This window comes from Tyto alba, unplaced genomic scaffold (assembly GCF_018691265.1).
Source record: "Tyto alba isolate M040663 unplaced genomic scaffold, T.alba_DEE_v4.0 Super-Scaffold_42, whole genome shotgun sequence".
NCBI lineage: Eukaryota > Metazoa > Chordata > Aves > Strigiformes > Tytonidae > Tyto > Tyto alba.
In genome coordinates, this window is record NW_024881318.1 from 13,772,096 (window position 1) to 13,789,152 (window position 17,057).

Sequence of the window (17,057 nt, forward strand, 5' to 3'; positions counted from 1 at the left end):
TTCCGAAGTTTCCCTACAATGTGACAGGACCCATCGGTAAATAAGGCATATCGCTTCTCATTATCTGGTAGCTCATTATATGGCGGTGCCTCTTCAGCTCGAGTCACCTCTTCCTCTGGTGACATTCCAAAGTCTTTGTTCTCTGGCCAATTTGTGATTACTTCTAGTATTCCTGGGCGGTTGGCGTTTCCTATTCGAGCCCGCTGTGTGATGAGCGTGACCCACTTACTCCACGTAGCATCAGTTGCATGATGTGTTGAGGGGACCCTCCCTTTGAACATCCAGCCCAGTACCAGCAGTTGGGGTGCCAAGAGGAGCTGTGCTTCTGTACCAATCACTTCTGAAGCAGCTCGGACCCCTTCATATGCTGCCAGTATCTCTTTTTCAGTTGGAGTATAACGGGCTTCAGATCCTCTATATCCTCGACTCCAGAATCCCAGGGGTTGACCCCGGGTCTCTCCTGGTGCCCTCTGCCAAAGACTCCAGATAGGGCCATTCTCCCCAGCTGCAGTGTAGAGCACATTTTTAACATCATGTCCTGCCCGAACTGGCCCAAGGGCTACAGCATGAACGATTTCTTGTTTAATTTGTTCAAAAGCTTGCTTTTGTTCAGGGCCCCATAAAAAGACATTTTTCTTTCGGATCACTTGATAAAGAGGGCTTACAATCTGACTGTAATTTGGAATATGCATTCTCCAGAATCCTGTCACAGCTAAGAAAGCTTGTACTTCCTTTCTGCTGGTTGGTGGAGACATAGCCGTTATTTTATTAATCACATCCATTGGAATCTGACAACGTCCATCTTGCTATCTGATTCCTAAAAACTGAATCTCCTGTGCAGGGCCCTTGACTTTACCCCAATTTATGGCAAAGCCAGCTCTCAAAAGAATTTTAACTATTTTCTCTCCCTTCTCAAAAACCTCTTCTGCTGTATTCCCCCATATAATGATGTCATCAATGTATTGTAAATGTTCTGGAGCTTCACCCTGTTCCAGTGCAGTCTGGATCAGTCCATGACAAATAGTGGGACTGTGTTTCCACCCCTGGGGCAGTCTGTTCCAGGTGTATTGGACACCCCTCCAGGTGAAAGCAAACTGTGGCCTGCATTCTGCTGCCAGAGGGATGGAGAAAAAGGCATTGGCGATATCAATGGTGGCGTACCACTTGGCTGCCTTTGACTCCAATTCATACTGAAGCTGCAGCATGTCTGGCACAGCAGCACTTAGCAGTGGTGTGACTTCATTCAGGCCCCGATAGTCCACTGTCAGTCTCCACTCTCCATTAGACTTCTGCACTGGCCATATGGGGCTGTTGAAGGGTGAGCGAGTCTTGCTGATCACCCCTTGGCTCTCGAGTTGACGAATCAGTTGGTGGATGGGAACTACAGAGTCTCTGTTGGTGCGATATTGCCGTCGGTGCACAGTCGTGGTAGCGATCGGCACCTGTTGCTCTTCAACCTTCAGCAGTCCCACAGCAGAAGGATCCTCTGAGAGCCCTGGCAGAGTGGACAGCTGTTTAATTTCTTCTGTCTCCAAGGCAGCTATACCAAAAGCCCACCGGTACCCTTTTGGGTCCTTAAAATACCCTCTCCCGAGATAATCTATTCCAAGAATACAGGGAGCTTCCGGGCCAGTTACAACAGGGTGCTTTTGCCACTCATTTCCAGTTAGGCTCACCTCAGCCTCCACCACAGTCAGCTGTTGAGTACCTCCTGTCACTCCTGAGATACAGATAGCCTCTGTTCCTTGGAAATTCGATGGCATCAGGGTGCACTGGGCACCAGTGTCCACCAAAGCCTTATACTCCTGGGGATCCGATGTGCCAGGCCATCGAATCCACAGTCCAGTAAACACAGTTGTCCCTCTCCTCCACCTGGCTGGAGGCAGGGCCTCTCTAATGCTGCTCATAGTACCCATTGTTGATGAAGGGGTTAGTGCGGTCTGTGCGAACCTTGGTCTCATCCTGGTTACTCACTTCTTGTAAGTATGACTCAGAAGTTCTGCTCATAGGATCAGGAGCAAAGTCAATTCTTCTACGCTGTTTGGGTAACTGATTAGCTGAGACTGGAGCAGCACTTATCCTGGAAGAACCTTGATTTGTAGCCATTCTTCCTTCCAACTCTTGGACTCGCTCTCTTAGAACGTAGGTGGGTTTCCCATCCCATTTCCTCATATCTTCTCCATGGTTGCGCAGGTAATACCATAGGTTCCCCTGTGGTGTATACCGTCTTGCTTGAGTAGGGAGTCGTTTGCTCCTGATAGCCGAGACCTTAGTCTGTGGAGGTGGAGAGTAGGACATGTCCTCTATGAGTTGTCGGAATTCTTGTGACAGTTTCTCCACAGCCACAACGATGGAAGAAGAGAGACTTTCTTCATAGTGCTGGAGTCGGCAAGCCAAGTCATCCATAGTTGGTCCCTCTTCGTCTCTCCAGTCAAATACTGCTAGTGCATTCGAATGTGAAGATGGAGCACTCCGTATAAACTTCCGCCACATGGGCCGGGTGCGTTGGACTTCATCTGGGTCTGTGGGTAGCCGCGCATCGTCTGGATCATAATAAACCATCTCCCACACAGCCAGTTCCCTCAGGTATTGGATGCCTCTCTCCATGGCAGTCCACTTACTTAGATGACACGTAAGATCTTCCTTGAAGGGATCTCTGTCCCTCACACCTGACAGTAGTCGTCTCCAAAGGCTGAGTGTTTGTGTCTTTCTTCCAATAATCTTGTCAATGCCTGCGTCCCTGGACAGGGATCCCAGTTGCCTGGCTTCTCTACCTTCTAATTCCACACTGTTGGCCCCGCTATTCCAGCATCGGAGCAGCCAGGTAAGGAGGTGTTCCCCTGGATGGCGGCTGAAATCCTTTCTCATGTCTCATAGTTCACTCAGGGATAGAGATCGGATGATTACCACTGGCTCTGCCTCCTCCTCCTGTTCTTGTGAGGGCCCTGGTTCATCATCATCTTTTATAATGCGAGGGGATTTTTTAGTGTATTTCTTCTTCTGCATGGGAGCAACTGATACTGTTGTGGATTGATGCTCCAGTTCACCCGCAGTACTTATCGTAGGGGTCGGATTGGCTGCAGTGTCTGTCGCCTGAGTTGGAGTGGCTGCAGTGTCTGGTGGGGGTGTCGGAATGGTTGCAGTGCCGGTTGTTTTGCTCGCAGATGCAGAGACGTCTTCCTTTTGAGGATACTGCACAGTGGTGAGCAGGGTTCGGTAGGCATGGGCCAGGCCCCAGCATGTTGCAATGATCTGCGTCTCTCTTGAGGTGTAAGGATGACAGCACACCTTTTCTAAATATTTTACTAATTTCTCAGGATCCCGCACTTGTTCAGGGGTGAAATTCCAAAACATTGGAGGCCCCCACTGTCCTAGGTACTTGCCCATGCTACCCCACACTTCCAGCCACTCATAACTCTGCAACCCTGGGGTAGACCTCTGGGTGGTATTCAGAAAAAGTTGCTTAACCCGAAACAGAACCTGAACCACATTCAGGAACACTACAGCTTCCAGAAATAAGACAATGACGTTAATATGAGCATTCCATGGTATTCAGAGTTCTCAGCATTCTCAAGTATACTTGCAAGTAGCTTGGAGAAGGGGAAGATGGAAAAAGGTATCTCCCCCTTGGGTGGGCTTTCCGAGGAGAAAAGGTAGAGGGTGTAGTTACTAACCCACTCCAGTAGGTGCCCCATAACTCCCAGGACCGAAGATTTTATCATGCCATAAATTAGAGTTACATAATACAGCAAGACAAAAATCTTAATCCAATTCCCAGAGGTAATAAGCAGCAGCATGGGGACTACATATGGTAAGTAATGTGATGTATAACACAACTGCAGCAACAAAACCCACGATTTTAGGAGCCAAGCAAATGACATTATAACAGGATGGGCAGTCGGCATTATAACAAACTTGATAGCACCCACAGATCAAATCTGTTATTATCTCAACCCTTCGTGCCCCACGTTGGGTGCCAAAAAGGACTGTTGTGGTTTGAGCCTGGTCAGCAGCTAAATGCCACACAGGCGCCCACCCACCCTCCCCTCACTTGGGAATGGGGAGGGAACCGGAGGGGCAAAGGGAGACTCACGGGTTGAGGTAAAAACAGTTTAATAACAACAACAGAACAATACGCTGACAGCAGTATCAGCAGGTAATGTACAATACAGCTGCTCACCTGCCCCTGGCCGGGGATCCCAAACACCAAGGCCTCACAGCCACACTCCCGGCCCTCTCCTGCCTTTATATAGTGAGCACAGTGTCACATGACATGGACTATCGGCCAATCGGGGCCCAGCCCTCCAGCTGTGCTCCCCCCACCCCCGCACACAGGTGAGGGCACTGGGGCCTGGGGAGCCCCTGGGGTCTCAGGGGGCTGCAGCTCCTCCAGCTACTAAAACAAACAGGAACTCTAGTCCAGCCCCAACCAGGACAAAGGCTGAAGCAGCCTGAACTAGATGGGCAACAAAAGACAATGTTCAAGATTAAAGCGCCTGGCTGGCAGGAGGAAGATGATAAACTTGTCCAGAAGAAATTGAATTGGGATTGAGCTGAATGGGAAAGCAATAGAAATTCAAAGGGTTTTTTGCTGAAACCAACTGACCGAAGCAGAGCTCCCAAGCCTTTAAACAGCATTCATAAACTTTAAGGCCAGAGAAGACCATTTTGATCATCTGGTCTGACTTCTTTCTTGGTACAAACCTGGTTCCTCATGCCAGCCTGAGGATTTCTGCATCAAAGCACAGGACTTTTGTACCTCTATTAGGAAAACAACATGTACTGATACAGAGAGGTCAAGCATGTTTCCCACACTCCTGTGGTCCATCAGTGGGGGTTAAGCTGATTTATCAAGTCTTTGAATAAAAGGATGCCTCATGCTTGCCCCAGAGATAGTGAGGACCTGCTTCTGCACCCACTTCTGGGTGCAGGGCTCCCAAAGTTTGAAGGATGTACCAGGAGGAAAAGACAAAACACTGCACCAGAAGAGAAGGGGAAGGAGTCCAAGAGCTTGATCTTCACTGCTTGGCAAAATGCTCTCACTGCTCTCCTCTCAGCCCATTACCTGAAAATAAGAGTTGATGTGCTTTTGGTTCCATCCCTATTTAAATTAGCACTGTGGGAACAGCCATTAGTACCCAACACGACTCACCCAGAGCCCTGACCTCTGCAGAGGCCTCTAAATACAGCTGTGGTCTACTGGGGAGGTCACTGCAATTATTTACCACTTATTACTGCAGCGAATGACATGGCAGGAGCTGTTACACCCCACGTGCCAGGGTTACAGCACACTCATAGCATGTGTTTGAAATAGTGCTGATTGGGGGGCTGGGGAGGCAGGCACCTTTTCTCTGGCCCCGAGAGGATCCTGACACTTGGGAGATGCTGAAAGGGAGAGGAAGACGAAGTCCTGAATTGAGATTTGCTCCTTGGTTGACTCAGAGTTGGCAGGAGCCCGTGGGAAGAATCCAGACCATGGGATGCACACATGGGATGTTGCTGACCGGGGCACAGCCAAAGCTGAGCGGGACCACTGGTGGGGACAGGCTGGGAACAGGCACAGCAAAATCTGGGCTGTCCCAGCCCAATGAGAAGGTTTGGTTGCTTCTGTGTTCTCTGATCTCTCCTCTTGCCTATGACTGCCTTGTCTGATGGGCTGCATATCCTTGGGGAACACTAGCGTTACCAGCTGGCTGGGAGGGTGTCTTCTAGCCCCCTCTTCTGTCCCCAGAGATGTGCCAGGGTCATTTCACATTGAGAGACAAGTTCTGTCCTTAGTACAGCCCTGCTGCAGCAGTCAGTGCAGATCTCATATGAGAGCTCTCACACTCCTATGCCCACAGATACACTCCCAGAAAAAAACTGGTGCTCAAAACCTCTGATGGAGCAAGACCCACTTGGAGGGGTGGAAACTGGTGCTTCTCAACATTTCTCCATATCACTGCTGCTCTCCCAAGAGTGCCTGCAGAACCCAGAGCCCACTGCTTGATACTTTGCAGACACAGGAGAAGGACAAGCCCTTGCTTCCCGACATTGCCCCAAGAACAGGCAAAGGACAGGGGAAGAATGTAGGGACAGCACATGACCACCCTGAGAGCTTCTCAGGGACGTTTACCTTTACACCATGCTGCAGTGTCCAGTATCACAGTATCACTCTTCCCTTTCTGCCCAGGCATCGGATTTAGCAAGGATCTCTGTCATCCAACACTTCAGAGAAAGTTTATCTCATTTAGAGGTCTCACATGCAAGGCATCTCTTACGTTAATGCAGGGAAAGATCTGAGAAAACTAGTCTGGTTTTTGTTTGTTTGTTAGGGGTTTTTTGGTTTTGGTTTTTTTTTTTTTTTGTGTTTGTTTTTTGTTTTTTGGGTTTTGTTTTGGTGTGGGTTTTTTTGTTTGGGTTTTTTTTTTTTTTTTGTTGGTTGGTTGTTTTTTTCCCTGCAAGCTCAGCTCCTTGGTGCTCAGCCCAGCCCCTGGCAGGACGGGGGAAGCAGCCTCAGGTTGAGCATTGCACTCCCGAAATATGCACCCGTCCTCACCTCCGCAACCGCTTCGCAAGTGCAGAGCATCCGCAGACGGTCCCGGAGCAGACCCTGCCGGGAGATGGCACTGCAAGCAAGGAGAATTATCCCGAAAAGCACGGAGGGTGACAGGAGCTGCCGAAGCAAGAGAGTCCTTTTATTTGTATTTTTCCCTCCCTCCCTCCTCTGGGACCCTGCTGGAAAAAATACTCCTCTTGTCACCTGTGATGGCTGCATCCTTGCTGCTTAGTAGCATTTCCTTCATGCCAAGCGAAAATTGCTGCTAACGAGGCAGCGGGTCTGCGAGGGATGGTTGAAAATAGCTGGCACACCTCTATCAGCATCCCAGCAAAGAGGGACAGAGGGGAAAAAGTCTGTGCCTGGCCTTAGGGCATGAAGACAGCCCTCTCCATGCAGGGGGTCTGAGGTCTCAGATGCTCCCTTGAAGCCTCCGGAGCATCAATATTGCAACTGCAGCCTAGTCCAGCTCCAAAATCACCCAAAATTTCCATGGGAGCTTTTTTCAGTTCAAAGAAGCTGTGCAACTATAATGCATTTCCCCACTGTAGGTGGGAAGTTTTGGTGAAGTGGCTGTCAGGGAATCAAAATTTACAGCACCTGAAGTTTTGCTAACTCACTATTTTGCATCAAGGTATCAGGGGGGATGCAGATTTTCATGTTTCTCAGGAGAGCTTGAATCTCCACCTGGACGAAACTGAGAAATTTCAGCAGCCTTTTGCAATGATGGCCCAGTTTCCCAAGGAAATTTCATTGGCTTTTCCTCACCCTGCCAAATTTTTTAACACCTTTCAGGAAGTCACAGCTGAACAGTTTTGGTCAGAATAGTTCTGAGTTTCACAGAGAATATTTGGACCATTAGATCTTCTCCACAGATAGCTGCTGACTGCTCCCAGGACCAGCATTTCTGATCCCCAGAGGTGTATTGTCCCAGGCAGCAAAGTGTTCCCAAAACAGGAGATATCACACAAACCCTGTGAGAAGACATCTATCAGTTCTCTCACAAAAACAGATGTGTTTGGGCTCAGATAAAAGACTCCAAGCTCATGATGTTTGAGACTGTTTTGGGGGGTGACAAACAAAGAGATGGTTTTGAAGTGGAATGTGTTGGTGCCCTTCCTGCTCTGAAAAGATGATAAAAAGCAATTATGCAATTTGTCTTAATGTCCCATTCTGGTATTTTTGCAAAGAAAGGGTCTGCTTCTCATTTTTGAGTAGGAGCCAAATTAATATATACTGAAAAAAACCCAGCAGCGTTAAAGAGTCAAAACTGAAACATTTCAACATAAGCTAAACAGACAGGTGTGCTTAATGCTCTGTGATTTTGCCAGGTTGTGGCAGAGAAAAGCAAACATTTGTCTAATTTTTGTCTTGGAAGTGGTGAGGCTGAAGGGGTGGATGGCTGGGACATGGCTAATAAAGGAGAGGAGATGGAGGAAGATGCTGGAGGATGCTGGAGGAGCAAGAAGAAGGAGTATTTCTCCTTTGCTATATAAGGGCTATGTGGTACATAACTGTGTCCATGCCTTTGTTAGAGACCATGGGAGCCATCCATTCTCATGGTATAGATGTGCCCCACACAGAGGCACCAAGGAGCTATGGATTGAGGATGGGGCTTGGCCCAAGAGGGTTTCACTTGCTTGGTTGAGCTTCTGGGCTTACAGGAGTTTACCCTCAAGTGTAAGGAGGAGAGACCAGCAAATCGTTACAAGAAATGCATCTTTGAAAGTTGAATACCCTTTGAGAACCAAATAATGGGGGCATAGGAGTGGAGGTTGTGGCTGCATCTCTTACCAGTCATATTTGGGATGGTGTTTTCCCACTGTGGCTCTCTCCCTCCAAATGCAGCAAACAGGATCTGATGGGGACTGCTGGCAGAGATGGGGAGCTCTCCCTCCGCTCCTTCTCTTGCTTCCCACACCCAGCACTGATGTTTCCCAGGTGTTTCTGACTTGCAGAGTTTGAAACTGAGTCACCTTTGAATTCTCCTGAGATTTCCCAGAATTTTTTTAGCTGCAATATTGTATTTACTCTAAATGTGGGTTTCTGGGGGAATCACACTTTTCAGCTAAAAGCAAAAAGAGAGAAAGTGACACAAAATTAATCTCCCCCCTTAAAAAAAAACAACCAAACAAACACAAACAAACAAACAAACAAACAAACAAACAAAAAACATTTGAAAATGGTGGGGGCAGGCATTTGCAAAATCCTCACCAAAAGACATTCAACACCAGCTCTTTCACTTTTTTTCTTTTAAATCTAACCTTTTCATGCTAAAAACTTCAAACTGCTCTAATCCCTGGCTTCTGCTTTCTATGTGATGAAGATGATTCATGATAGAAGCCAGTCCCACAGCCAGAGCAAGGAGCCATGCTGCAGCAGATGCTGGCCTGCCTTGAGGTGTTAGTCTACAGGGAGATCATTGGGGACAAAACAGCCATGCCAGCCTGGGCCACAGCTTGGGGCAGGCTCACCCACGGCTGGAAACTGGTAAAGTTTTGTGGCAGGGGGTTCCCAAATCAGGCAAGAGCCACAGCCCTGAGGACATCCTTGGTTTCTCAATGGCAATGAGAGAACCTCTGCCATGCGTAAAAGACTGCAGACCCTATGGTGGTTTGGGTGCAATCCTGCTACAGGAGGGGCTGGAGGCTGGGTCACATGGATGTCTGGGTCCCCTCCTAAAGATGTGCACTAGCCTACATGTGCCTTGTACCAGCCACATCCCTCTGGACACCCTCATGGTCCACAAACCTTCCAGTGGGACAGCACTGGCCCACTCCTGTAACATGTCATGATCCATGGGGGAAAAACACCCCACCTGGCAAATACACGGGATTATGGTGATCATTTCCCAGTTCCAGGAGCATTGCAACACCCATCCTGTAATTCAGGATATTAATGAAATAGCGGTGCAAAACATGATTGCTGTAAGATCTCGATGCTTGCCTGAGATTACATGGGGTTGTGCTTGTGGCACCAAGGGAAAAAAACGCTGGGGAAAACCTTTTCCAGACCCCTCTCCTGTTGTTCTTCGCTCAGAAAGACATATGTGAAAATGTATTTTAAATATGGCTTTCATTCCACACTGAGCCTCTTCCGAGCGAGGAGCTGGCAGCAGTGGGCCATGTGCTGAGTGGGTGATGGGACGGACGTTATTTATAACAGGTGTCAGGCGGTACTTTGTCATCGAAATCTTACCCGGCAGTAGCAGCAAGGGGTCTCGCCATATGCCAATCTCTGTTTTCCAGGAGCAGTTTTGATAACAGTGTGCACTGAACCTGACATCCTTGCTGCACATGGAAACTTTACTCACATATTTTAGGTGACTGGTGGGACTTCATTCCCTCTGCACCCCTCTGCATCCCAAATCATTCTAAGCACTCCTGACTGAGCCACTTGATAGCCGTGATCAGGGTTGCACCCAAGGACAGGATTTTCTCCCACGCAAAACTTTGCAGTCACATATGGCCACATCACACTCCGTCCGGGCTCTGTGAGGTCCCCACAGCCTCTCCTCACTCACACCTTGCTGTGTGCATGCACGCAGGCACTCACCACCACCAGCCTTCCGAGGCAAATGGGTAACAGGCTGGAAAGCTACAGCCAAGTACTGTACTTATTATCTCCATCTTTGTCTTTCACACGCACCGCCCGCCGCTCCCTGCTATCTGCACAGGAAGAAGTTTGGCAAATATAATAAAGACAAGGTGAAGATTTACATAAAATAATCTCTCTTGCCATGAGTCCTGAGGAATTTTAATCAGTCCAGGAGTACCAGCAGAATTCCTTTGCCTGCAATCTTTTCATGATCTTGCTTTCCCCTCTTGTTCCTCGTGGGGAGCATTTGCTGAGAAGATGATTAAATCGGGCTGGTAAAAAGCTTGTTGGCTCCGTAGCTCCCATCTTTTCCTGCTTCTTTGCAAGATCATTTGTAGTTTTTTCTGGCCTGAGGCATGCCAGGTCAGCTGCTTTCTTTGCCTACCCTGTACTTTTCCTCACCATTGTTGTGGGGTTTTTCCCCCTCTGGAGAATCTCTTTTGTGCAAAGGCGAGAGACAAGGCTCCTAGCTCAGCCTGCTGTGTTGTTGTTCGCCTGAAGTCCAGCAGGAATTCAAGGAATGGTTCCCCACGTCTCCTATTCACCTTGCTCCTGCCGGTGGCAAGGGGTCGGGCAGGGGGCGGATATTTTGGGGAAGCTGTGATCGAGGAGCTCAGACTTAGGGGCTGATGTGAACTCGGGGGTTTTGGAGGACTGAAACTCATCTGCATGTTGCCTGCCAGTAGTTCAGTGCAGGAATTTGGGCATTTTGCTTTGAACAAATGATTCACCAGTAATCATTCAATCAACTCTCCCAATGGTTGAATAATCTGTGAGTAATTTAGTCAGATGTTTGCCACAAAGTATCAAATAAATGGTTTGGAAAGACACTGGGCCAGACTCTGGCCTTAGGTATACTCAGCTTTGGGGTACAACCAGGAAAAAGCTATCCCTTGAGCTTTGGCCCCAGGTATCCAAGGGGTCTGTGTTGCTTTACAGCTGGCCAGGTCCAGCCCAAAATGTCTGGGATCTGACCACAGCTCAGCTCTATCATACCCTCACCATGCAGCTGTGAAGCATCCTCTCTCCCGCTTGGGCTACCACTGCCGCAGGAGGCAGGTGGGTGGCACGTAATGGAGTAGAGTGATATTTTTGGTGAAAATCTCCTGGTTGAATTGCAATGTACAGGCTTGTGATGAGCCCCTTGCTTTCTCTGAGTGGCTCCCACTGGGATACAGTGGATGGGAAAAGCAGCCCACGGTGATGGCCTGATGCTGGTTCGTAAGCTAGTGGAGAATCATTTCCCCGGGTCCAGGTCTCTTCCTGGACCTGTTGGTGCTGCGGCGTCTTTCCATCCCTGTCCCCACAAAACCACCAGCCCTCCTGACACATTTCCCAGTGGCATCTGAGAGCTGCTGCTTCTTGCACTGCTTTTACTCCTTTTTCAGGCCTGATCCTGACTGACAGCAGGACTAGAGGGATGAAGAGGGAGGAAAAGGTGTTGGGATTTTTTTTCCTCTTCTTCTGTTTTTTGACTATTTTAACCTGGTCCAGAGTCTATGGGCAGGGAGGTCATTCTCCAGCACTACTGCAACCTGCTGAACAGCCTTGGACACATCTTTCTGATCTCAGTTTTCCCTAATGTTTTTTCAGGACTTGCTATTATCTACCACAAATTCACCCAGAGCCCCAACATGCTGGTTACTCTTCATGGATAAAACCAGTAACAAGAAACAGATAATTTATTGTGGACCTTTGTCTGAGACAAAACATCATTAGTTCCACCCAATTAATAGTGGCTTTTAGTAACATCAATGAAAAACTAGATGAAATCTGGTTTCCACCCAGCCCCCTCCCTCTGTTGTGTGATATTGTCTGTGTGAGGCCAGGACTGAAGGGACAGGTGGTATCTTTAATTTGATCAACATATACCTAGTTGGAACAAAACAGATTGGCTTTTGTAGGTTTACCCAAAGATTACCTTCTTTTTTTTTTTTTTTTTTTTTTTAACATAAAGATCAGGAAGAAAATTTTCTTCTTGTTGTTGTTATTACTATTGTTTTCTGCAGCGCAGGAGAAGTCCTGTGATGCCAGGGTAAGTGGGAACATGCCAATGGGAGTATTTCTCCTAAGTCCTCTCTGCAGAGTTTTCTCGCGTGTGTTGTTTCCTGAGTCATGGGGTATTGTGCTGGGAACATTCGGATATCTGGAAACTGAAACAGCTCTTGCTGCTGACCCAGATGCTGATGTCCAGGGAGCAGCACCCGAGCCCTGACACAGCCTCTGAGGTGGGGGTCAGGGCAGAGGACTTTCATAATGAGTTGTAGGGCTCTGCAGGGCTTCCCAGAAAGCCCTGGTCAGCACCAGTCTCTGCCCTTCGCTGGCACTTAGCCCCTGGCAGCGAGCAGGCTGTTTCTCCGTGGGCATTGTCTCTTCCAGGCTGGGGAAACAGAGGTATTTAGCTACATGCTGGCAGCCAAGTGGGGGATGTGGCTGGGAAGGGCTATTCCTCCCAAACCCCCCCGCCCCGTGGCACTCCCCAGCCAGTGCCACTGTAGTGCCAGCCAGCCTTTCCCCAAATCTTGGCCCCCTAGGTGTTTGCAATTGCCTGTGTGGGTGGCAGCAGCTGGGGGGGAGGTGGGAGCCCCGAGAGGGTGCCTTCTCCTCCTGCCTACCCTGCCCTTCCTTGCCCTGAGGCTGCTCGGCTGTCCTTGCTCACCCTCCCCTTTGGCTCCTGCTCGTTTGGCCTCGCTGCTGCTTTAATTTTAGCAATTCCTTGGAAAGAGTCATTTTCCATAACTCAGCTCGCAGCGAAGCCCTCTGCCTGCCAGCTCTGCCTTCTCACACGTGTTGCTGGCGTGCCCCAGCAGCACACGCCTGCACCTGCCCAGCCAGGCCTGCCTGTCCCAGCCTTTTGCACACCAAAGCCTCACACCCGGCTCCCGTCCCCTCTTGGCACGTTTCATCCTGGCACTCCCGAATTCCGTCGTGCCACGGCTGGAGCAGAGCACCCCGGCCTGGCAACTCCGGCCCCGCTGCGCGGCCACCCCCGCGGCTTCTGCCTTGCCGGGAGTCGCTGTGCACAGCACAAGAGGAGGACGTCTGTCCTCTTCGCCCTGCAGACTCCCCACGCGTGTGACACCTCCCGGGCTTTACCTTTGGTAGGAAATGAGGCAACCCCACATGCCACAGGGGACCCCGCAGCTGTGGGGGTGCGATGGATGGGAAGGGTGGGCTTGTTTGGCACGCACCAGCGGGTTGCAATCGAGTGAGAAAGGTGGGCGCATACGTGGGCGGGCCGCCTTGCTTGTGCATCAGTAGTGCGAGAGGGTGTGGGAGCGCAGCCTCGTGTGCGTCGGGCGTTCAGTTGTGCGGTGTGTGTGCGAGGAGGGTGAACACGATGCTTTCATTTCGGTCCGCACCTGCGTGTGGCACCTTCGTTGTGCACCCCGAGAGGGTGTTTGTGCAAGGGGGGGTGTGTGTGTGTGTGTGTGGCACTCACAAGTGTGTGGGGATGTGCATGAAGGCGTGCAGGGAAATGTTAGTGGAGTGCCTTCATTCAGGTCCGCGTCTCTTGTTGGAGGAGGCGGGGGGTGTGCGGAGGGTGCATCCTGCAAGACAGTGTGTGCGTGGCTCCATGTGTGTGGGGCACGCGTGAGTGTGCGTGTTCGTGCAGGGGGGCTGTGAGCTTGCTGCCTTCGCTTGGGTATGCATCTCGGGGGAGGTGGTGGGGTGAGGAGGTGTGTGTGTGTGGGGGGGGTGCGTGTAGGAATTGCAGCATGCCCCCTGCCCATGCATGCAGGGTCGGTGCTGTGCGCCGCGTGGGCGTGTGCGGCCGTGGCTCCGTGCTCACGGTGCTTTCAACAGCGTGTGTGTGCGTGCGCTCCGCCGTCCGTGTGCATTTGCACGGGTGGGGGGGGCGGGGGGGGCAGACGTGCGTGCGGTGTCTGCCTCTGGCTCAGCATCCACGGGGAGATTGGGGGGGGGGGGGAGGCTGCGTGTCCGCAGGGGCGTGTGCCCGGGCGCGCGTGGGGTTGTGTGTGTGTGTGTGTGTGTGTGTGTGTGTGTGTGTGTGTGTGTGTGTGCGGGCGTGGGGCGGGTACGCGCGGCGGGGCCGGGAGCGCGTCCGCGGCGCTGTGCCGGGGGGTGCGGGCTGAGCTCATCGCTGGCTCCCCGGCGCTCCTTACCAGTGGCTTCTGCGGTCACATGGGTTATGTGCTGGAGTTTAAAAGAGCTTATAGCCCCCGAGCCGGTGCAGAAGCAGCCGGTGGTTGCATGGGGTAGCGCCGGGAGCGGCGGCGAGGAGGGCGCCGTGAGTACCGGGCGGCCGGGGCCGGAGGGAGGTGCGGGGTGTCCGTCCCCCCCCACCCCCCCCAACCCACAGGATGGGGGAGGCGGCGGGGGGTTCCGGGGAGGCGAGACCCCGGTGCCCGCCGCTGGAGCGCCGTTTGCCTTTCTGGGAGGTGAAAAGGGGGGGTGGGGGGGGTTGGGGGGGTGGGTGGCGGGAACGCTCGCTTCCTCCCCACACACCCCCCGTGTCTGGTGTTGCCTGCCGCCCCGCAGCCGCGCACCTTTCCCCAGCGCGCCCACGCGTGTCCGCGCCCCGCCGTGGGCCGCGCGTCCGCACCCACCCACCCACCCGCCCCCCCCCCCCGGCCCCTTTAGCCCCCGCGCCGCCGGGGCAGGGGCGAAGCCCGTGAGGAAACAATTTGGGCAACTTACTTCCCTGCTCCGCCGTGCCTGTATGTCCGCCCTGCGCCCCGGCCGGGCGTTCCCGGCGGGGGAGGAATGGGGGACACGGGGTTGGGGTGGCCCCGCATCCCCCCCCCCCACACACACACACACACCCCTACCTCGCACCTTCCAGGGCAGCGGGGTCCGCGGCGGGGGGACACGGCGGGACACCCCCCGCCCCAGCGGGGAGGGCATCGCGGCCGCTGCGAGCGGCATCAGGTTGAGGGCAGGGAAGGGATGAGCCCAGCTGCCTGCTGCATTGCATGAGCAGGGCTGGAGCCGGGGTTGCGGGGTGGCTCTTTGTAAAACGGAGCCCGTGGATTTCCTAGGCGGGAGAGCAGACTTTTTCTTCCTTTCTCCAGAGGCGCAATCTGCCCTTTCCTCTGCTGTGGCAGTGATGATTTTTATTATTTTTATTTTATTTTTTTGAGTGGGTGGTGTGATTTTATAAGAAAAGCGTCTGCATGGCGCTTCTGTGGAACTGCTCTCCTTGGGCTAGGCAGTTCATCCCGAGCGTGAGTACGAGGGCTCTTTTCCAGAATTGCATAATACACACCGATCCCTTTGCTGTACAAACTCCCTGACATTTCCAGATCTTGGTGACTTCCCCCACTGCAATCTTAAAACCGGATTGGGACTCCAACCAGCGCGTGAGCTAATTTGTGCTGCCTTCACTGGGGACAGAACCTGGTCTGCATGTTTCGGCTTCCCTGCCTCCTCTGGCAGTTTTTTCTTAAACTTTTTTTGGTATAAAGATCGGCACTTCTCTTTCACTCTCTTAGAAAGCCCCTTTCTTCCCCACCCCATGCTTATAGGCATATGTGTAGGGTCGATACAGAGCACAGGTTGCAGAAAGGGGATTGCCTGCAAAGCTGTTTGATTTCTTTCTCACGTCTCTTTGTGTTTTAATTTGTGGGATAGTCCAGGAGGTCTTTTCCTCAGATTGGTTTTTGCTCAGGAACTTGCTGGCTTCTGCTAGGATCTTGCTAATTTAACTCTGACCGTGCCCACTCTCAGTTCACGTGTGTTGTTTACCTCTGTGAGGGACAGGACCTGCACACGCCACTGCCCGTCCTGCCAGCTATGTGTGCAGGCAGCGAGGCAGGGACACTGGCTGCTTCCTCTGAAACGTGCAAATAGGTGGGAGCAGGCCATCCTTGCCCCCTGCTCTGCCCCTCCATGAGGAGTTAGAGCTCTGCCGTGATGGCTGGAGGTATGCAAGAGATGCTCGTGTCTGACCAGCATCTCGCTGGGACCAGAGCTTGCTGGGGAGGGTGGACTTTTCTGAGGCAGGCTGTGCTTTGGAAATGAGAGCCTCATGCCTGGCAGACTTCTTTGCAACAGCCCTTTAGGATAACTTCATCAGAGCCTGCTGTCAGAGCAGGCCAAGCCATGATGTGACAATCGTGCATTATCTTTGGTCTGATTTATCCTGAGAGGACCCTATCCTGCACCGGCACTGAGCCCCCATCTTCATAAAAGGTGCTCAGCACCTCTTGGACTTGGGAAGGAAGAAGCCTTGGTACCTTCTCAGAGCTGCAAAGCTTGAGATGCACATACACATGCAAGTAACTGTGCAGCCAAGGCTCAGCTTTCGGAGACGTGGCCGACTCTGAAGCCAGCAGCAGGAGTTTCGTGGGTGCGAGCCCCAGCTCCTGGCCACTCTCACTGAATTCCCCAGCAAGCTGGAGAAATGCATCCTGCTCCAGCTCAGGCTGGGGCTGGGTGCGCGCATGGGGAGCCTGTCTCTCGGCTCTGTCGTTTATTATTGCTGCCGCTGCCATTACGCCTGACAAATGGGAGTTGCTGACTAATGTGCTGTTTGTGTGTAAATATCTGAGTGCTCGCAGCTGAGCTCACTCCTGTGACTTTGCAGGAAGCTGCCTCAGCACCTTTCCCCCCTTGAAGACCTGGGAGTGCAAAGGCATCCTTCTGTGGGGACCTTCCCACCTCTCCCAGCAGCTTTAGCCTTCACTCTCTGCTTTTTTTCCGGCAAGCCTCCATCCTCTCAAGTTAACGTGGAGGCCCTGCTGCTTTCCCGAGTGTGTCAGGGGTGGGAAAGGGCTCTGTCTGCATGCATGCATGTGTGCACACCTTCTTAAGTACCAAGGCACAATTGCTCCCAGGGGTCCTTATGCAAGGCAAAACAAGATTTGGGGACTTTGTGTGTTTTGATAGAGGCAGTCACACACAACTAGGAAAGGAGTTTTATTTTGTCTTAGTTTTTGGGTTTGTTTTTTTGTCGGTT

At 51.7% G+C, this 17,057-nt stretch overlaps 1 protein-coding gene across 2 annotated transcripts in view; it reads left to right on the forward strand.

The window, feature by feature from the left end:
- Positions 1–14,205: 14,205 nt before the first annotated feature.
- CNTFR (ciliary neurotrophic factor receptor) overlaps positions 14,206–17,057 on the forward strand; it is a 214,422-nt gene continuing 211,570 nt past the window's right edge. The window contains exon 1 of one of the 2 annotated variants that reach the window (XM_042804453.1): positions 14,206–14,387. In XM_042804453.1, the coding sequence (XP_042660387.1) occupies positions 14,289–14,387 (99 nt within the window). In that variant the 5' untranslated portion in view covers positions 14,206–14,288. The remainder of the gene's footprint in view (positions 14,388–17,057) is intronic. The other variant, XM_042804452.1, reaches the window with a different exon arrangement.